This window comes from Quercus robur, chromosome 9, assembly GCF_932294415.1.
Source record: "Quercus robur chromosome 9, dhQueRobu3.1, whole genome shotgun sequence".
Classification (NCBI taxonomy): domain Eukaryota; kingdom Viridiplantae; phylum Streptophyta; class Magnoliopsida; order Fagales; family Fagaceae; genus Quercus; species Quercus robur.
In genome coordinates, this window is record NC_065542.1 from 50,104,882 (window position 1) to 50,128,252 (window position 23,371).

The 23,371-nt window shown below is 36.6% G+C and overlaps 1 protein-coding gene across 1 annotated transcript; it reads right to left on the minus strand.

Annotated features, from left to right (window-relative positions):
- Positions 1 to 22,121: 22,121 nt before the first annotated feature.
- On the minus strand, positions 22,122 to 23,163 carry LOC126698905 (uncharacterized). The gene is made up of 2 exons (XM_050396409.1): positions 22,928 to 23,163; positions 22,122 to 22,841 (listed from the first exon to the last, which is right to left on the minus strand). Exons 1-2 carry the CDS (start codon positions 22,939 to 22,941, stop codon positions 22,289 to 22,291), a joined length of 567 nt encoding a protein of 188 aa, XP_050252366.1. The 5' UTR covers positions 22,942 to 23,163; the 3' UTR covers positions 22,122 to 22,288.
- Between the last annotated feature and the right edge of the window lie 208 nt (positions 23,164 to 23,371).

Below are 23,371 nucleotides of genomic sequence, written 5' to 3' on the forward strand. Positions count from 1 at the left end.
CTATCGTTCGCGAAGAAGAGATGGGAAATTTGGGGACCTCCTCTGCATACTAAGATTCCCCGAATGTTTCCTTGCTCTTCCTCCTTTCTTAGCATTGTAGACAAGCCCTCAGCACACAACAAGAACAAATAAGGAGATATTGGATCTCCTTGTCTAAGCCCTCTTGAAGGAACAATGTTTCCTTTAGCTTACCCATTAATTAGTACTGAATAGGAAACTGTACTAATACACATAAGCACCAAAGAAATCCATCTCTCATTAAATCCCAATTTTCGCATAATCACCTTCAGGTATTGCCACTCCACCTTATCATATACTTTACTCATATCAAGCTTTAAAGCCATCAGAGCCTCCTTGCTTTTCTTTTTTCCATTGATACAGTGCATTGTTTCAAATGCCACAAGAACATTGTCCGTTATTTGCCTCCCTAGAACAAAAGCACTTTGAGATTCGTTAATAACATCGGCAAGAATCCTCTTCAGCCAATTTGCAAGCACCTTGGAGATTATCTTACAGCTTACATTGCACAAACTAATAGGGCGAAATTCAGTAATTTTTTGGGGAGACTTCACTTTTGGAATGAGGCAAATCAAAGTTTCATTTAGGCCAGGGGGCATCACCCCAGAATTAAGAGTATGCAATACACAATCAATAACATTTGTACCAACTACATCCTAGTACTTTTGATAAAAAATTGGGGACATACCGTTTGGGCCTAGTGACTTTGTGGGTGCATTTGTTGAAGCGCATTCCATACCTCCTCCGCTCTGAAATTAAAGAGCATATAGTTTGTGTGAGCATGAGCAACAGAAGAATAATATCAGCATAAGTAGAAGCAGATCTCCAAGGAGTGCTAAAATATTGATGCCATAACGTTGCCTTCCATCTATGCCAATGTTTCTTATAGAATGCATTCAAATCTTCACACATTTTCAAGTATTCAAGGTTTATATAATCCCATAAGATATTGGTGTTAAAACTGTTGGCAGCTGATGCTACTGCGTTGCTGTCGCCAAGGTAATTAACGAGGATTCCCTTATCACAACGTAAATCTACATCTTTGGAATTATCGATAAGGAAATCCAAGATGACAAAAAAATCCGTAACTAATGCCTGCCCTACATATTGGGATTGCTCTGATGTAGTAATGTTTCGAATAAGATGTATTTTCTCATCATTTAACTTAATGCATGGGATTTCCAACAGTCCATTGTTTAAATCGAACCTAATGTCAAGAAAGCGTCTATACCCTCTATAATGTCCTATCTTCTCTTCAAACTAGACTCCCTTCAACTTGACTCCTGCCTCATGCAATTGGGTTGCAAAGTATGACAGTTTAGCCCCTCCAGAGCTTCTATCCGATAATTGTCCACTTAGATAAAAGAATCTAACCAGATCTGTGAAGTGTTCTATTTTTGCATCGAAATTCCTAGGGGACATCATTTGAAAGTTGTAACATTGAAAGAATTTAAAAGCAAGTTTCCTTAAAGGAAGGAGTCCTAACTTTAATTCAGCCGGAAAGTTTGCTTGCTTGAACAGAATCTCTAAAATAAAAAAGGGAAGCTGAATTTCAAGTAATACCAAGTCAAATTTCAAAATTGGAGGCATCCAATCAACTATCATCTTAGGATCGTTCCTGAACAAACATGGGTTAAATTGTCTCAAGAAGTACTCAAGAATGAACATCCCATCCACCAGGAACATTGTCACAAAATCATCACTGCTTATGCTGGACACAATAGTCTCTGCATAGTAAGAGCGAATTTCTTCTTCCTTATCTCTTATTGTGTGTACTATATGCTGCAAGTTTATGTTAGCCTGATGAATGAAACACTCACAAAACAGTACTTTACACTTTTTCATGATTTGTAATTTTACATTGGAGTGGTGAATAAGGCCAATTGAAATAAGCAGAGGAGTGAAGGCTTGCTCATCTAGTTTACGGAGGTGATCTGGAACACTGATCAAACTCCCAGGTGAGAATTGTAGCTTCAAACTTTCAAGCATTCTTGTGATGTCAATTACCAAATTTTCAATTCCATTTGTAGTTGAAGAGCCTCCTATCTAATTAAGATAAAGGCCACTAGGATTAAAAACACACTCCGTGTGAAGTGCAGCAAGCTATAATTTGACTTCAAAGTTCATTCTATGGCACTGTTTTTTTATATGTTAAAATGCACTGGTGTTACAAGAATAATGATCATTTTATATTTAATGTTTATAAAAATTTATAAAAAAAAAAATTAAATTTAATCATCCTCCTTCATTGTCCTGTAAAGCTGATCACATAAAAGATTTGCAAATATTTTAACTGGAGGACAATAGTAATTTTAAATGAAGAATTTTAAAATGGCTTCTTTTGAAACAATAATTAATAGAACAAATCATTTTGGTACTTAAATCATTAATTTCAATGTTTTTTTAATAGATAGTTTCCTTGTTAGTTTGATAGAGACATAGAGTAATTAGCGTGTGGCTTACTTCGAGTACTTTTTTTTAAAAGGACATGTCATTTTGTTTTAAATATATAATGACAAGTAGTAGTGAGTTTTAATTTTCACATTTTATTTAGTTAGTGGATTATGTGTCAAAGGCCTTGTAGCTGAATTAGCACCTTCCCATGTACAAAGTGCTTGGGGGTCTAGGGGGAAAGAGTTCGAGCTACAAGGTTAGTAGTATGTTGTAATTATTTCTCCAAAAAAAAAAAGTTAGTAGATAATGTGGCAATTTCTCATTAAAACAAAAGAAGCTTCCAGTTAAAAAAGTGCTAGAGATAAGCCAAACCCGAGTAATTAAATAGCCAAATTGAATTGTTTCGTTTTAGTAGGTAAAAGAAGGTACTTTTTGATATATTTATATACATACTTCCTACTTCCTATTACAATTTTTGTTATTGTGATACTATGAAATTTTCTAATGTTTTATTAAAATTAATTTATTATGGAAATATATTGAAAAGGCACAATTTTTTTTCTTTTAATGGGAATACGGTGTTGTTCAATAAATTTCTCATTGAAGTTTGTCCTTGTACTTGAGTTAAATTCTTGAATTCCTAGAGAATTTTGAAATCGAGAGTAACTTTAATTAGGTTGAAAGTAGTTTTAAAATATGAGAAAAGTTATCGAATGCTCTAAGGGCATGGTATAGGAAATATTTTTTTTAAATTTTTTATCGGAAAAGAAAAATATGACCAATTTTTTTGACAATTTTTTTTATACAAGTGTTAACAAGACCCTTAACATATAAGCAGAATAGAAGTATTAAAAATTGTACGGATACTTGATATAAAATTTGAGTAGATTGACAATAAAATTTAAGAAAAACATAAAATTAATGTGGATTAGCTTAATTGTTGAACTTTCACTTTAGTTTTGTATAGATTAATAATATTCCTTGCAATTTTTTTTAATTGAAAAAAAAATGTAGAAGAGGGTGACCAAAAATGATATCAATAGAGTAGATAAACCACATTTGACAATTGATTATCACAAATAACTTAAAATTCATTAAAAATAATTGTAAAATATAATAGCAAGAAAGTCAATTTCGTAAATGAAAGAATTTTAATAATTAAAAATTTACTAAACTAAATGTAAATAGTTTTTGCAAAAATACTATAGATACTATAAATTTTACTGCATAATATTTATTAATTGATGTAATATGGATAACGTTTCAGTCTGGCTGAAACGGCTTAAAAATCTCGTACTAATATATAATCTGGAAAGGTAAGCCCCCTATTCCACCTTCGATGAAATTTCGGCCCATTATGGACCGTTTCGATCAATACCGACTGAAATTAAAGATTCAATTGAAATGAGATTGGGGTTTGAAAGCCTTTTTGTCAGACCTGAAAGAATTTTACTAGCCCTGAAATACCCACCGTGGATCACGATAGAAAATAACCGTACAATAGGGAAGGAAAACAATGGATTTAATGGTGGGGTAAAAAAAAAAAAGAAAAAAAAGAAAGAGACGAGAAGAGAGAGAGAGAGAGTTGTAGAGAGAATGGTGAGAGAGAAAAGAAGTAGTGAAGTAAATGAGAGGAGAGAGGAGAAATTGAGAGAGTCACGTGGGGGATAGGGGCAAAAAGGACAGAAAATTCAGCAAATAATTGTTGTATGGGACTGCTTACAAAGATTTATGTCAGTTTAGATTGAGGGAAAGTAGAGTCGAGTTGATTGAAAATTAATCTAATTTCTTACCAACTCTACCCCACTTTCCCTCAATCCAAACAATTCATTAGTTAAAAAAAAAAAAAAAAAATCGAGCAAGATAAATAACGAGAAATTAAATAAATAGGTAGATAGACATGGAACTTAAATAACGAGGAAATATTATATTATGAAAGCATACCTCAGGTATAATTGTTAACATATTGTACGTGTAGCACTAGCATTAGCACTAGCAGCCGAAGGCATGATAGTAGTTCCGGACCGAGGTGCGATTTGTGGGAAAAGAAAAATAAAAATAAAGAAGAGAACAGAGATTAACAGAGACACTGTGAGATTGTGAGATTCTATAATAAAATAATATAAGACCACTGCAATATATACACAGGAGAAGTAACAGTTGCAGCGGTCTGATATAGGTCCACTTCTTTTTTTATACACTTTCTGTCGTTTACAGCTAACATTGTCCCCCCTCCCTTTTTCTTTTTCTTTTTTAATTTTTTGATAATTTCGAGTATTTGATTTTTTTTTTTTTTTTTTTTTGGGTTGGGTTAAAAGGATTTGCATTAAACAAAGGCCTAGTAACAAAAAGAGTTTCATGAACGGGCCAACTAAATCAAACTCTAAAACATTTGCTATGTCCACAAGGGGACTTTCAAATAAACTAATCTATTTCTCTCCCATCCTAACTAACTTATCAGCACTTCTATTAACTTCCCGAAAATAGTGGCTAAACTGAATTTAAGGAGTTAGAAGCCTGCAATCATCCATCATAGAGGATATATAATTATTAGTACAGCTCAAAGAAGACAAGACATCAATAAGAGATTTAGGATGTGTTTATATACCATTTATTTTGCTGAAACTGAAAAATTATTGTTGAAAGTATTATAGATAAAAGTAAATTAGTTGAAATAGTACAGTAGGACCCATAAATAGTATCAAAAAGTGTAGTGGGGCTTATGAATAGCAGCAAAAATAGGCCGAATAGTGAAATAATTTTAATTTTTCATTTCAATTCAAACGCACACTTAGCATCTAATTAAGTTACATCTATTACGCAGAGCCCAAAGTTTAAACCACGTATATTGATTAGAAACAATGAGAAATGCTTACTAATTAAGTTACATTACTCTTGATTTAATTTGAAAAAAAAAAAAAAAAAAGTCTTGCATTGATGATATGATTGAAAAATAGACTCTCTCTCTCTCTCTCTCTCTCTCTCTCTCTCTCTCTCTCTCTCTCTCTCTCTCTCTCTCTCTCTCTCTCTCTCTATATATATATATATATATATATTTATATATAAAGCCAAAACTCATAGAAAATCAAATTTGAATCTAATTGTATGCCATGTGTGTTATTTAATTTTTAATTTTTGCGCTAAGTAAATTATTGAGTGTAAAAATCGAAAAGTCCAAATCCAATTAAATTCTAAATTGGAGTACAATTCTACGTTGCATATCCATCTAAAGATGTAAGCTAATACTATGTATAATTTCAACATCTTCTATAAAAAATATATAATTTGATCTATATAATTGTAATTGTTTTTAATTGTACCCGTATATATGCGCAAGGTTACATACTAGTAAAATTAACTTAAATTACAAACCTTTAAACCTAAAAGGAGGCAATAGGCAAATAATTGATAATAGCAAAATAAATTAAGTTTTTGGGAATCAATTATCAAATGGAATAAATTATTAATGTGAGGAGTTCATACGTTGGAAGTTTTTTTTTTTTTTTTTTTTTTTTTTGAGGAACTACGTTGGAAGAGTAGGATTGGGTAAAATTCAATTCTTCATAATCCAAATTCCACTTTTTCTTTTTCTCTCAAAGCAAATCTAAATATGGAACATTCATATTCCCGTTTTTAATTTGGAATTTGATTGTTCAAGATCCATATTATCTTTATTCTCACTCATATTTATTCTATTATTATTATAAATGTTTTGACACACACACACACACACACACATATATATATATATATATATTTAATTAAATAGTTGAGAGAGTGGGCATTTGAAAATTGAGATCTAGGCAACATCTTTAAACCACCAAGAGGTGTTCGTTGAGCTAAAAGACTCTTAGAAAGTTTTATACTTTTATGCATGATTCGCTCTAGACCAAGACCTTTTTTTTTTTTTTTTTTGAGAAACAAACACACACACACACAAGGGAGAGGGAAATGAGTTCTAACACAAAGATACACTACAACTCCACTCAAAAGCCATGGTAACTTTTAAGGGAGGGTGGGGCACTCTAGACCAAGACCTAAGGCTAAAAGCATTAGCATCGGGTGTGCCGAATGCCAAATATTTGACATTTGGCGCACTAAACACCAAAAAACCTCTTACATGAGATGTTTCAAAATATTTGGCATAGATGAACAATATCGTTCCAAATTTAGAATGATACGGATAAAAATGCTAAAAAAAATTATAATTCATTTTCGCTCTCCTCTTTATGACTTTTTTCTTCTCTCTCTTTCTTTTTCTTCTTTCTTCTCCGCCTCACCTTTTTATCTTCTATAACTCTCTCTTTGTTTTTTTCTCCTTTCTTCTTCTTTCTTCTCTACCTCTCTCTTTATTTTTTCCTCTCTCTCTCTCTTCTTTCTTCTTAGACCGCCTCTCACTTTCTTTCTTTCTTTCTTCTCTTTTCTTCTTTCTACTCTCTCTCTCTCTCTAGGTGTCCCTCGACGAAGACTCACCACTGTCTCTCTCTTGTCCTTCTCTCTCTCTCTCTCTCTCTCTCTCTCTCTCTCCTTGCCACAAATCTTCTCTCTCTCCTTGTTGTGGAGATCGGTTGTTATCATTGTGATTGTGGGTAGGGGTGACAATTCGTGTTCGCGTGTCAGGTTTGTGTCGTGTCAACTTATGAGTATCCGACTATATGAGTTAACACCAATTTGACATGTTTATTAAACAGGTCAAGATTCATCAACTCTAACACGACTCATTTATTAAATGGGTCAGTTGAGTCAACCTATTTATCAGATTTTATCAAAATGAAAAAAAAAAATTATGAAAAAACAAACAAATATTTGTAATATAAAATTTAGAACGAACGAGTAACTGCATCACAAATAATCATTCAAAATTAAAACTAAAGCATATCTCAATATCACAAATAATCAATCATAATATGTCAAAAATAAATAAATAAACTACAACAAGTAATAAGTTTATATACCTAGGGTTTGAAGGGTATATTGGTAAAATGTTATTTAATTAAATAGGTAAATCAAGTCAAACGGGTTCCATGGGTTGAGCACTAACCCAACCCATTTATTAAATAGGTTAGTTATGTTAACCCAAATATGATATGAACCCATTAAGTCTCAACCCATAACCTGCTTATTTCGTGTAGTGTCGTGTCGGGTTCATGGGTCATGTCCAATTTTGCCAACCCTAATTATGGGTAGTGGTGGATCACATTTGATTATGGGTGAGTTGGTAGAGAAAGAGAAAAATGAATAGATAAATGAATAGAACATGAAATTAGAACATGTGATATAAAGTGTATTGTCAAATGCTATATTAAAGTAGAAAAGGTTTTTTAAGTATGAAAATAGATTTTTTTTTTTTTTTTTAAGAGACCTGATGCTAGTGCTCTAAGGACCTCTATCATAAAAAGGCCCCAAAATTTGTGGAATGCTAGTTTTTTTATTTTTTCTTAAAGTAATGGTAGGGACACAAAATTTTCCACCAATTTCTCATAACTATTGCGATTAGATTAATGTTACTTTCATATGAACTCACTATTTACAACATATTTATTAATACTAATTATAGAATTGTACATGTTGTTATAGTTATTTTTGCATAAACAATTTTTCAAAATTTAAAATTGTAAAAAAAAAAAATTTGAAAAAAAAATGTTAGCAAAACCTAAACAAAATAATTTAATTAGTAATTTATATCTCAAAGGCATGAAAAATGGTTTTTAAATACAAAATTATAATCTAGAAAGTTAATTAAATGTTATTTAATTGATATTAAATATTTTTTTAAAATTCACTTGAATCGCCTTAGGCCTCAATCTAGATCAAGCCGCCTTAGTTTTATGTCATGTTAACCACCTCGTCTTTCTCTTGTAAACCATTTTAGCTGCATCTAATATATCTAGGGTTGTTCAATTTGACGCAGCCGCGCGGTGAGCACAGAGCAAACTGTTCTTTCGCCTTTTACTAAAGGGTTGTTCAATTTGAACCAAACTCAACAAACCTTCTCAACCTGAGTCCATTCGATCCTAAATTCAACCAATTGCAATGGATCCAATGCAAAATGTTGAGACCTTATGATATTGGATAATTAAAAAAAAAAAGTTCATACATGATACATTAAACCATAACAGCAAAAGTAACCCTGAATAAACTTCTTTTTTATTTTTATTTTTTATCCAATACTATTTACTGGGGGACACATTAGATATCAAAGTGGATGCTCTTAGATTTGGAGGAAAAACAAGTTCAGTTTGGGTCAAAGTAAACTCAAGAAGAAACAAACGTGAATCAGAGGTTTTCACTTTTCAGATGTTTCTTAACTTTTGTTCTCTGTTAAGGGCCACACAACAGGACAACATTAAGTTTTGATTTCGTTCCCTCTCATGGTGGACAGCTGGAATCTGCAGCAATGCAAGAACTAGGAGAGCAACAAAGTGAGGCCAAAGGATTCCTTGGGATCTTCGTACTTTTTCTTTTGTTTTAGGTCAAATCGTGTAAAATTTATTCTCTATGTTTCACGTTTTGATATTTTAGTCTTTTAAGTTTAACTTTTGTTATTTTAATATTTTAAATTTCAATTATACCCAATTCAGTGAACTGTTTATTATTTGTTGAATTGTACTGTTAAAAATAATTACTAATTTACTACCCATAAAAAATATTAGGTACAATTTCTTGTTTTTAACTTTTATTATGGATGTGTAATAAGTGGCTAAATTTTAGGATTAAAAAAAAAATTGATAACTCCCATAAATAATAATATAAAAAATCAACAACAACAAATAAAGATTCTCCATTTAAAAAAAAAAAAAAAAAAAAAAGAGATAACTTGAAGCCTTTCCTTTATCCCAAAAAAAAATATGTATATATATATTGTGGGGCCCAACAATATATGGGCCAGGCCCACTTATTCACGGGAAGCCTTAAGGCCCAAGCCGAAGAAGGTGGTAGTCCAAGCTCAATAGTGCAAAGCACAAATGGGCCCAGAGAAGCAGCCGAGGACGGTGCAGCCCTCAGCTGGCCCAAAGCTCCACCAAGAAAAGGGGCAAAAGCGGCATAGGGACAATCTTGAAAGAAAATCTGAAATATCTAGGAAAGGCTGCCCTTACTACATTTCCCAGACAGAGCTTTGCACCTAACAGAGCCGTGTTCTTTAGCTTTATCAACTACTCCCAACGACTTGGGTCTGGGACTGATGGGACAAGTATCAGTCTTGGAAAGGTCGACCCTACACGTGGACGAAGGAAATTGAACGCATGCTAGTATAAAAGAAAAAATATGTAACCTAAAGAGGGGCCTGGGCAGTCCCACTGGGGAAAAAGGGCTCCAGAGGTGAATACCCCTGAACCATGCATGAACACCTTAACAAAACCACCGCTGGGTAATCACGACTTAGCCTTTCGAACCCACTCTCTACAAATGATATTGTATGGGCTCATTCACGTTCGGACCCAACTACTATTACGGTTCGTTTCGGAACGTGACCCTACAATTGGCGCCGTCTGTGGGAAGGCTTACGCGTGAACTCGAGCGGCGATGGAGTTGAGTTTCTGTTGAACAGGGGTCTACGAGGATGCCTTTATGACCGGCGACACCTTGTCGTTGTTCCGACACAAGTTCCCACCAGGGGCTACGCCTCATAATGCCAGTGGCATGGCAAGTCTAGGGGCTCCAAACATCAAGATAGCTTCCCCCGCTTTATTCGAGGAGCTAACCTTTAAGAAGTGGATAAATGAACAAGAAAATACAAGTTTTGGACAGAACCAAGGCCTTGTATGGTCCTCAGACCCAAGCCTCTGGGGAAACCAACGACTTACAAAGAAAATACAAGTTTTGGACAGAACCAAGGCCTTGTATGGTCCTCGGACCCAAGCCTCTGGGGAAACCAACTACTTACAAAGAAAATACAAGTTTTGGACAGAACCAAGGCCTTGTATGGTCCTCGGACCCAAGCCTCTGGGGAAACCAACTACTTACAAAGAAAATACAAGTTTTGGACAGAACCAAGGCCTTGTATGGTCCTCGGACCCAAGCCACTGGGGAAACCAACGACTTACAAAGAAAATACAAGTTTTGGACAGAACCAAAGCCTTGTATGGTCCTCGGACCCAAGCCTCTGGGGAAACCAACTACTTACAAAGAAAATACAAGTTTTGGACAGAACCAAGGCCTTGTATGGTCCTCAGACCCAAGCCTCTGGGGAAACCAACTACTTACAAAGAAAATACAAGTTTTGGACAGAACCAAGGCCTGGTATGGTCCTCGGACCCAAGCCTCTGGGGAAACCAACTACTTACAAAGAAAATACAAGTTTTGGACAGAACCAAGGCCTTGTATGGTCCTCGGACCCAAGCCTCTGGGGAAACCAACTACTTACAAAGAAAATACAAGTTTTGGACAGAACCAAGGCCTTGTATGGTCTTCGGACCCAAGCCTCTGGGGAAACCAACTACTTACAAAGAAAATACAAGTTTTGGACAGAACTAAGGCCTTGTATGGTCCTCGGACCCAAGCCTCTGGGGAAACCAACTACTTACAAAGAAAATACAAGTTTTGGACAGAACCAAGGCCTTGTATGGTCCTCGGACCCAAGCCTCTGGGGAAACCAACGACTTACAATGAAAATACAAGTTTTGGACAGAACCAAGGCCTTGTATGGTCCTCGGACCCAAGCCTCTGGGGAAACCAACTACTTACAAAGAAAATACAAGTTTTGGACAGAACCAAGGCCTTGTATGGTCCTCGGACCCAAGCCTCTGGGGAAACCAACGACTTACAAAGAAAATACAAGTTTTAGACAGAACCAAGGCCTTGTATGGTCCTCAGACCCAAGCCTCTGGGGAAACCAACGACTTACAAAGAAAATACAAGTTTTGGACAGAACCAAGGCCTTGTATGGTCCTCGGACCCAAGCCTCTGGGGAAACCAACTACTTACAAAGAAAATACAAGTTTTGGACAGAACCAAGGCCTTGTATGGTCCTCGGACCCAAGCCTCTGGGGAAACCAACTACTTACAAAGAAAGCTACGTTACGTGGATCTTAGAATCTCCCCGAGGAGAACTTTCCATTAACGATTGGGTTAATTCCTGATCTACATGGATTCTATAGTTTGCCCTCAGATCCTCAACGCCAAGGGGGCCAGTACGGAATGGAGCAACATGTTTCCAAAAGCATAATCGAAGTCGCGCGATACTCGGTCACCCCCTTGGGTGAATTATTTAGAGTTTATCGTTCTGGGACAGCATTCTCGCACATATCACAGAACGTTCAACCGTTATCTCGGTTAGTTTCCTAAGTTTAACTTACTGCCAATTATTATTATTACGCCTGGTAGTATAGGTAAATTAGAACTAGTTGAATTATGTTTCAAGGGGCTCTTGCCCTAAGTATCGCCGAGGAAAAACACATGCAGGGAGCACACTCATTCACGAAGTGGTGTTGCCAAAAGAACAGTACCCAAAACAATAAGATAAATTCCCATTTTTACTAAAACAAAGAGATAGTACAGCGTACAATGAAAAGCTGGAATCAGCCTATGTCAAAGCTCACTACATAAGTAATAAAGAAAAATACAAGAGAATTAGAGAAAGCCGAGGAGGTGGGTCAAAGGATAGGTTGGCTACAGCTCCAAGACCTTATTCTTCCTCAGTGCTTTTACATGCCCATGGCTCAGGCAGCAAAAAAAACCCAACTTGAACCTGACACCGTTGAAGGAAAGGTGTAGGGAGTGAGAAGTTGAGGGGCTTTCTCTAAATATTCGCCTGCCACAAGGCAGAGGTGCTGATGGCGGAGAACCTTTCTTCTGACACACCAAAATTCTGGCATGAGCAGAACCTGCTTCGGATTTTGGCTAAAAGAGGGAGAGACACCCTTCCCCCTCGGTCGAAATGGAGTATTCTCCTGAACTTATGCTTCCTGTGCCCATACCTTACTATGTTGAGTTTCATGGGGACACGACGCTTCTGTGGCGGAGAGAGTTCTTTCTTCCCAACCCTCACCTCAAACATGTTATGTTAAGGGAGGATAGCACCAGATACGGGATTTATGATGTGGGAGAAAACTGAAGGATTTGTGCGTATATAAAGCAACTCTCTCTCCCTCCTATTTATTTGAAAAGATAAGGTGGTGGTAGTCAACTCACGCAGCATCCCAAGGAACGCTACAGACAAAATGGTTCTGGCTCAACTTCCAACGTCAACTGCAACCACAAGATTAAAGAAGCCTCGTAAAGACGCACCTCGATCATTGGGACGTCAGAGAGTACCGCGTGGCCAGAGGTTGCAGAAATATCTCTTAATTCGTGGGCTAAGTGAATTCGCGGCCCAGGCCCGCTCTACGTGAGGGCCCAGGTGCTGTGGCCCACGCCGAGAAATAGCCGTGGCCGAGGACAACCCCAGCTCGGCACCTCGGGAAATGCCTGATGAAAGGGAGAATCTGAACTCAAAGAGTTTTGGACAGAACCTAGGACTTGCATGGTCCTCGGACTCAAGCCTATGGGGAAACCAAGTACTGAAAACATAAGTCTTGGACAGAACCTAGGACTTGCATGGTCCTCGGACTCAAGCCTATGGGGAAACCAAGTACATAAAAGAAAAGCATAAGTCTTAAACAGGACCCAGGCTTTGCGAAGTCCTCGGACTCAGGCCTTTTGGGAAATCAACTACTCGGATGGAGAAGTTTCTCGGCTCAAATACTGGAAAAGGTTAAGGCCAGTATGTTAAGAAGATGACGAAACGACCTGATGGTCGTTAGCCTAAGGAAACTATTCATTGGGAGGGTGACATGTCCTCGGATAACTACTTCTTACACCTTATCGAGCACTTAGTCCCCATCTCGGCTAATTTTAAGGTAAGTCTCGTTCCTCACTGGTCGGATTGTTATGTCGAATAATAATTTTATTAAAGTTATGGTGGCATCTTTTTATTAACAAATATTTTAGCCTTAGTTGTCATTGATTCAAATGCTATATTATTGTGCCAAGCAGCGTTTGTAAACTTATAAAAACAGAACATGCGAAATAAATAAACAGCAACTTTTATTAATATGGAAAATTGTTACAACGTACAAAGAAGGGCTTAAACAAGCCTATACAAAAGGTGAACTGCCGAAGCAACAATAACAACTGCAATACAGATAAGTAAACAGTCAGGTGTCTTGTGGACTCATCTTCAAAGTCTCTCCGATCTCTGCCTCAGTATTACTCATATTGAGAGAAGAACTTTCTTTAGAAAAAGATGAAGGACAAGGAAGAAGAATTTGAAGGAGAAGGAAGAAGAATTGGAAGATGGAGGAGATGAATGAGGAAGATGGAGGACATGAGCAAGAGAAGGAGGAGAAGAAGAGGGAAGAAATGAAAAGAAGGAGAAAGGAGCAAAAGAGGGAGAAGGAAAAGCACCAGGATGGAGCTGGTGGTGGAAAGAAGAAGAAAGAAAAGTAAAGGGTGGCGCCAGTGAACGAAGAGAGGAAGAAGCAGGGGCATTTAGTCCCTGCCCCAGTCCTGACTCCTAGCACACCAGTACCACATTAGATATGCTCATGAGAGAGCGGGTGGTGATGATGCTGTGTGTCCTCGGTTCAGTCACGCCGAAGGTGCGACGTGACGAGTTCCTACTTCGGATTTTGGCTGAAAGGAAGGCGAGACAAATCTTGAGTCTCCGCCATCCTTGCCCCGATTGAGCCATCTCGAGCTTGGTCAGAACAAGGTATTTTTGGGAGGGAGAAGGTTTCTTCATCACCTATGACTGTGGCGAATGTATTACGGGTCGAGGTATAATCAGAGGGTAAATGTAAATTCTGGGAGGAATCTAAGGACTTCAGTTTTCTGGGGGATTAAGGGATTCACATATGGAAGAAACAACTCATGTCCACCCTCTTTATATAAGGGACGAAGAGGATGGCATTAAATGTGTTCAGATCTTCAAGGAATTCTGCCAGCAAGAATGCGCCTGTTCCGCTCCCCCACGTCATCAGTAGCCATTGAATTTGAGAGGTCTCGTGAAGGGAAAACATTAAAGACCTACTTCGGGTAGCCAAACGGACAGAACGTATCAAGGCTAAATCAAGAAGGATATCTCGTAGATTGGAGCGTTTCCTGGGCATTCGGAGAATTGCCAACGCCAGGGAAGGGTCGAATTAAATGAGCCGTAATAAAGGCTCGGAGTTATCAAAACCCCCCTCTCCAACCAAGTGGTCGGACAGCAGGGTTTTGAGGGGCTATTGTGGGGCCCAACAATATATGGGCCAGGCCCACTTATTCACGGGAAGCCTTAAGGCCCAAGCCGAAGAAGATGGTAGTCCAAGCCCAATAGCGCAAAGCACAAATGGGCCCAGAGAAGCAGCCGAGGACGGTGCAGCCCTCGGCTGGCCCAAAGCTCCACCAAGAAAAGGGGCAAAAGCGGCATAGAGACAATCTTGAAAGAAAATCTGAAATATCTAGGAAAGGCTGCCCTTACTACCTTTCCCAGACAGAGCTTTGCACCTAACAGAGCCGTGTTCTTTAGCTTTATCAACTACTCCCAACGACTTGGGTCTGGGACTGATGGGACAAGTATCAGTCTTGGAAAGGTCGACTCTACACGTGGACGAAGGAAATTGAACGCATGCTAGTATAAAAGAAAAAATATGTAACCTAAAAAGGGGCCTGGGCAGTCCCACTGGGGAAAAAGGGCTCCAGAGGTGAATACCCCTGAACCATGCATGAACACCTTAACAAAACCACCGCCGGGTAATCACGACTTAGTCTTTCAAACCCACTCTCTACAAATGATATTGTATGGGCCCATTCACGTTCGGACCCAACTACTATTACGGTTCGTTTCGGAACGTGACCCTACATATATATATTTCAATTTTTTTTTTCTTTAGAAATCTGAAACTTTTGTTAAGATTTGTTTTGAAAATTTTGTGAAAATGTTGTGGATGTAGAACTTTTTTTTCCTAAAATCTAAAAACCAAAAAAATGCGAGAGTCTTTCTTGGAACAAAAAAAAAATTAATACTTTTTAAATTTTGTTTTTTGTTTTGTTATGGATGTGTACTAAGTGACTACCTTTTAAGATTTAATATATCTAGATAACTCCCATAAAAAATTTAAAAAAAAAATGATAACATGAAAGCCTATAAATACTATCAATACTTGGGAATCAATTGAGCTACAAGTGAAAAAATTATATTTATACGATTATATTATAGTTTTACAACGCTAGCTAAAATATTGTATTTACATTTTTTAAATGTCACGGTTGTTTTAAGTGCACAACAAATTTTCATAATATGTGATGGTGTCAAATCATCACAAGTAAAAAATTATTGTGAAATTTTGTTATATCAATAAAACTTAAATTTATGTATTTTAAGAAATGGTTAGTAATTTCAAATAACTTGATTGTCGAATAGTTGTATTTTTTAAAATAAATTTTTGATCTTCTCTAATAAATGAGTGATGTTAGGAATACTAGCCTCTAAGCACATGCTTGCTTAGAGACTTTTTTTTATAAATAAAGTTTAATAATTTTCATTCATTATAATTGGGGTTGTTGCATTCTCCAATCATAAAAATACCTAGAAATGTGAAGCTATTTATGTGTTTATGGGTAAAATAATTTTTTATATAAATCTCACCACACCTTTATGTATTTTTGTAATTGAAAAATGCAACAACTCTAAATTATGATAAATGAAATTAGACTTTAGGGAAAAAAAATAATAGAAGAGTCTCTCAGCACGCGCGTGAGAGCATGCTTAGAGACTAGTAGATATAAGGAGAAAACTTAATGCAATGGCATTTGAAAAAATAAAATTTTATTGAATAGTGAAACATATGTCCAATAAGTTGAGGTTCGCATAAGTTTGCTAATATTGTGGACTCAATTAATCTCATTCTCCAAAATTAGTACACCTTCACTAAGCTAATGGAACAGGTACACCTTCACTCAATTAATCCCAATTTGGTTTCTAGCATGTGAATGTTGTTTTGTAATTGTGTGTGATGATTGAATGATAAGTAAAAGCATGAAAGAGAGAGCACACACAAAGATTTATGTTGATAATAAAACCCTAGACGGTTACATATTATATTAAACACTTGTGTTACAATGAACCCAATGTAGGATTTATATACTAGAGAATACTTGACTAACTCTAGGATAACCATAGGCTAACTTAAAATTAATATGTTTATTCGACAAGTACATGGGCTTACAATTGGTATGGGGCCACTTGGGCCATAATATATCTAACACCCTCCCTCAAACTAAAGGTGAAAGCTTGAGTTTGGAAGGTCTTGAATATAAAGCTTAGTGTGGCACCTATGTTGCTCGATTGACATGGCAAGATCTAGTGTCGCTGACATGGCACTGATGACAAGGTGGACATCTTGGTTGGCATGACAAAACTGTTGAAATAGATAGGATCCAGTATCAATACCTTGCATAGAATTACACCATTGAAAAGACAAGCTATATGTGATCACCTTGTAACACTATTGTGGTTGGTTTGTTTTGATTTTTTGGACATAGCCATGAGTCCATGAGGGACCAAACGATGGGCCACTTCTTGTAATCCTTACGTCTTGGTAAAGTGGGTCTTTGTTAAGTCTGAAGCCCAATTTGACATCTTGGTAAAGCAACTAATGTATGTTGACCAGTATTTTTTTTTTTTTTTTTTTTTTTAAGATAGAAATTCACATATAAAGGTTGATGTGGTTCAACCTAAATCTACAATGAAGCCCTAGATAGCTACATATTACAGTATATTAAGCACTTGTATTAATGAACTCAATGTAGGATTATTAGTTTATATACTATAGATTAATATGCTTGTTCTCACTTGGACCAATAATTGTCTAGTCTAACACAGCAAATGGCAGCCTCCCCACATGGTTGGATCAAGATTAACTGATTAACGTTGATGAAGCTACGACAAAATCTCTCACAGTTCTAGCAGCCGTAGCAAGAGATGATAATGGCATTGCCATCAAAGTCTGGTCGAGAACACATTACATTTGCTCACCCCTCCAAGCCGAAGCTACTGCCATCCTATGGACTGCAACTCGCAAAAATTGAAAGATGGAGCCATATTATTTTTGAGGGTGATGCCAAGTCTTGCTTCGACTCATTAGCCTCGCCCGCCTCCGCACCCGATTTCTCCATTTGCAACATTATCAGTAATATTCTATGTTTTAGAGAGTTTATTGCTGGTTGTATTTTTCTTTGGGTCAAGAGAGACTGTAATTTAGCTGCACATGCAGCAGCTAAATTCTTTCTTAGAACTCTTAGGCTTCCAGAGGCTCTTGCAGCCGCTTGCAAGGTAATAACACATTGAAGCTTATCAAAAAAATAAAAATAGAGGAGGCCAGACGGAAACACTAGACAAGAATTTGGAACTATTCTTGGTGACTTGACTACTCAAAAGTGCGGACTGGTCTGTTCTCTCTCCTCCAAAACCCAACATTCTCACTATCTCTATTTCATTGATGGCTTAAATCCAATCTTAAGTTCCCTATTCTTACCTCCATCCAATCTTTTTATGGACCCAAGTCTTTCTTACTGTACTGTTTAGTCATTTGAATTAATCTTTTCGGATGCATTAACTAACTTAAGTTATGGAGCTTCTTGACTCATGCTGAAGCAAGGACATAACTATTTTGATAATTCAATTGTCACAACAAGTGGGGGTAGATACAAACTCATATTCTCCTCGTATAGGAGACTAGGCAATATCATTTAGCTACTTTTTGACAAATAATTTAAGAAGGCCATCCCTGGCTGAAGAATACAAAACCAGTTTATAATTAACCCCCATATATGTTACTTCCCATCATCCACCATGTTCTTGAACAGCAAGATCATAATGCAGTTGCTGCTAGATTTGCTATGCAAATAAAAATAACCAAGACTAAGAAGTTTGAGCAGTTAGAAATGAGTTCAAAAACATCTAGGACAACTAGGCATTTGTTCGAATGATCTAAGTAAAGCTGTCATATATCTTTGAGGGTGTTATTATAGATATGAATAATATAGATGATGCTAATAAAGATATTCGGTATAACCATGTAGAACCCTGTAACTTGAGAGCAACTTCTGGAAACACAAATATGGTGAGTCTCTATATGAAATGGCATTCTTAAATTCTGAAAGGCCAGTATAAACCAATAATCCTATAGCCTAATATTTTTTTTCTTAAAATCAGTTCCCAAGTTCCTCTCCACAGTTTGAACTAGACCCTCATCTAAGAAGCTTTAGTAGCACACAATGGTTCAGAAAAGTATTTGATCAAGCCAGTTTCAACAAAACTCAACTGGCTAAGTAAACTAAGTCCACCTATTATGTGTTACAGAAAATTACCTAATTATGCCGTGATCATCATTCCATCACTTACTGCTTTCCTAGTTTCTGCATAACTGTGGACTTAACCGTGAGAGGGAAGACATTCAATAATAGCCTCTTGCCCTTAACAGAGCAAAAACACCATCCCTTGTTTCCTTGAGTTGCCTTGACCCCAGTGAAGTTGTTTTTCTTGAGTTGACAAGTAAACAGCCTATTTCTTTGCTTCCAGGCTTTGTGCTCTAGACTTGAGATGGCTTCTTTCCAAAAAAATAAACAAAACAGATGGCTTCTTTCAAGCCATTGCTACTACATTACCTGTGTTCTGGAAAATGAAATTTGATAGAAGCCTAAAAACATATGAAACAAAACCGTCAGGGAGAAATTCAGGTTGGCAATTTAATCAGAATTTTTTATTTGGTCACTGGGAGGCAGAGGAACTCCTGTTCATTCTATCAAGTCCAATCAAACGTTGCTGCCAGAGCAAACTCAAAGCTATCAATCAAATTAATGAAAATTTTCTTTTACCCTCAGCAGTAGAGAGGCCAATAGGGTCAAATTGCAAAGAGAAAACCATAGATATCACCAGTCTGTCTTCAAGGGCCCAACTATTTGTCCCATAACTTGTGGTTCAAAATTCAAAGGGACAAGGACTCCTGGAGACACTAGTTTCATATTCTTGGTGACTGACTACTCCAAGCAATCACCACCACCCCCCCCCCCCCCTTCTCTCTCTCTCTCTCTCTCTCTAAAACCATACATTTTTCCTACCTCTTTTTCATTAAGGGATTAGGTTAAGAATGACTTGAATCCAATCTTTTATGGATTCAAGCCTTTCTTCACGTCTTTTTGGGCCATTAAAATCCAATCTTTTCTGCTTCATTAACTAACAGAAGGCATGGAGCTTTGAGACTTGTGACATATTGAGATTGATCAAGGACTTAACTAACATTTAAAAAAGGCCTTCCTGGATCAGACAACCAGCATGAGATGACTTCAATAAAATCTAGGATAGCCAGTCATTTGATTTATTGGTCTAAGAATAGCAGCTATATATCTTTGAGGTAGTTATTATAGATACCAGTTGCATAGATGACAATAATGAAGGAAATAACCATGTAGGACTTGGTAACTTCAAAGGAGCTTCTGGGAACATATATATGTAGAGTCTCTGGATGAGATAGTCTTCCTACCTTGTTAAGGCCAATATAAACCAAATTGAATAAGCCAGGTAATTATGTAAAAAAGCTTTTAACCAAATATTGTCAGCCAATCATCCAATAGCCTAATAGTTTTGGTCAAAATTACATAAGATCAATTCCCAAGCACTGCACAGTTTGAACTAATCCACACCCAGTAAGCTTAGTAAACAAAAGTTCAGCAAAGTAATTGACCAAGCTAGTTTCAAAAACACTCAACTAGCTAAGATAACCAAGTCTAGCCAACAATGTTTTTCTCCAATATGTGTAATAGAACATCACCATCCACATCGGTACAAGGGTAAGTCTAACCAACATTTAAATGTGATACCACAAAGATAAATTAACAATAAGGTCAACAACATATCTAATCGAGGGGTAAAACTAAAGCTAACCAAGCTAGCTGATTATCCAAGTAAAAGCTAACTCATTTGCTAATCAATTAAGAAAATTAAAGTAATACTTCACATTGATGAGGAAGATTCTAGAGTATAGGTTGAATTCGGACCAAATCTTATCATGTAAATGTGTCAAATGGCAGATCAAGTTGGTCAGGCAATTTAAATAATACTAAGCTTGTCCTTAATGGGTTGAAATAGACATAAGTTAGCTAATTATTAACAGCAAGCTCAATTGGGCATAATTTCCAACCAAAACACTTTAAACAGAACAGAATTACAGGCTAATATTAATCCCCATTAGACACAATGTGCTTATTCATTTATAACAAATGAGGACTCCAAACCAGCACTATTCCCAATAAAATCTTTAAAAGGGGAAGATTTTGGTACCAATATACAAACTGATCAACAAATTATTAGTACTAGTATATAATCCAGCTGAGTATAATAAAAGCTAACTCCTTTCCTAACCAATACTCTCATATTGATGATTACAATTATTATAGATTAGGTTTTGAGCTGATTAAGTGAACATCCTATCACATTAATAAAATTATAACCAAATCTAATCAAATAAGTAGGTCAAATTCCACATCAAGTTATTTGACATCCAAATCAAACTAATCTTATCCTTAAAAGGGTGCCAACAAACAAAGGTTATCTATTTACCAACAATAAGCTCAATTAGGCAAGCCAAGAGCCTTGTGACTCAATGACCTTTATAAGGAGAACCAGTGCTTGAATTCCCTCTCCCCCACTTATCACAACAATAGAATTATCAAAAATAAGCTCAATTAGGACAAGTTCTAACACAAATACAAGATATGCAAGATTAACATTTCCTACATAGTTAGAATTCTCCCACTTCATAGGAATTGAGACATTCACACAAATTATAACTTGTCAACCGAACAACCAAATTTTCATAAATCTTCAAGAATTAACAATTCCCAAATTTCCCATCTCAAATTCTCCCTAAACCCACACAGCCTTGCCCTCATTTCAGTTATAACCAATGAGGACCCTCAAACGGCACTAGTGAGGTAGGCGCAGCACAAGTAGTCAAAAATAAACAAAGCCATTGATCCTCTCCATTTCACATGAAATGGAAAGAGTCCATTAAGATTTGATATCCTAGATCTAACAATCACAGACTGGCACATAATTTAATTTTTAATGATGTGGCCGTTTGTGAAGATCTGTAATTCCACATCAAGTTAGTTGGCGTCCAAATCAAACTAATCTTATCCTTAACAGGGTCTCAACAAACAAAAGTTATCTATTTACCAACAATAAGCTCAATTAGGCAAGCCAAGAGCCTTGTTACTCAATGACATTGTCCGATCACCTTTATAAGGAGAACCAGTGCTTGAATCCCCTCTCCCCCACTTATCATGACAATAGAATTATAAAAAATAAGCTCAATTAGGAACATTTTCTAACACATACAAGATATGCAAGATTAACATTTCCTACATGGTTAGAATTCTCCCATTTCAGAGGAATTGAGACATTCACACAAATTATAATTAACTTATCAACCGAACAACCAACTTTTCATGAATCCTCAAGAATTAACAATTCCCAAATTTCCCATCTCAAATTCCTCCTTAACCCACAAAGACTTGCCCTCATTTCAGTTATAACCAGTGAGGACCCTCAAACAGCACTAGCGAGGTAGGCGCAGCACAAGTAGTCAAAAATAAACAAAGCCATCGATCCTCTCCATTTCACATGAAATGGAAATGGAAAGAGTCCATTAAGATTCGATTTCCTAGATCAAACATTAAACACAGACTGGCACATAATTTAATTTTTACCCCAATCATAAAATGGATCCATTTAAACAGAGAGATATCCTTTTCCCAAAATTTTGGGGTCGGCCATATGTATTCTTTTCCGCACACAAATACACAGAGACATTAAGTACCAATACATAATTTTGAAGCAACAATAACAACAAGATCAGTGCAAAAAAGCATAAATAGCAGTGGAAATATAAACAATAAGAGCAGAAGAAACCAAGATTAGCAAAGCGGCCACAGCATGCACAGCAGATTTACTCCCACAAGACAACATCCCCAACCTGATCTGAATCACATTCACCATTGACAGCATCAAAAACAAGCACCCCATCACCGACCCAATAGCCGACCCCATCATTCCAAGCCTCAAAACCTTCAAATTTATGTGGGCCCTGAAGGCCTCATCCACATCCTTACTATTCAACAAGTTGATAGCCAGCTTAAGCCCCTGTGCCACCAATGAAGAAAACAAGAAGAAGCTAAAAGAGACAACCTCAAACACCAAGAGTTTCCTCGCCACGTCAATGCCAGCATCACAGGCTGTGTTGGGTTCAAGGCTGCGTTGATTTGGTGTTGTTAGAGAAAGACCCACAAAAACTGCTATTGTGAAGAGTGAGTTTACATTCACTAGGCCATCCAAGGCTGTCACGTGTACACTTGTTGTTGTCTCCGTGATAGAAGTTGATGTCACTCTGCTGTAGTCTTTTGGAGATCTGCAAAAAGAAAACACATATATGAGCTATATATTTGATATGGGTTTTATCTGAATCAAAGCTAGAGAGAGAGAGAGAGAGAATACTCATCCATGGACATGGTGGTGTTGCTATATATTGTTGCTTAAGGGGTTTATGTTTTTCTTTGTGTGGAGAGAGATAGAGAGGATGTTGATGAAGGAAGGAGGTGTGGTTTTGTTTTGTTAATTGATTGTTGCTTGTAGGGTTTATGATGGTTTCTTGGAAGGAAGAAGAGAGAGAATACTTTGCTTTTTGTTTGTGGTTTGCTTTTGGGTTTTTGCTTTATTGGTGAATTTGGTATGGTCTTTAAATAAGGGTGTGAACTTTGAAGCAGTGAAGGTGGCAGATGGTGAGGACTGTTTCAAAACAAAAGTACAAATGTCTAAACATGATGTTGGACAAAGGCATTACAATACAAAATGACTGGAATGCCCCCAAATTGATAATAAATAAAGTGCCCCTCTTTTCATGAAATTTTTTTTTTTCTGATTTAAAAAAAAAAAAGAGTG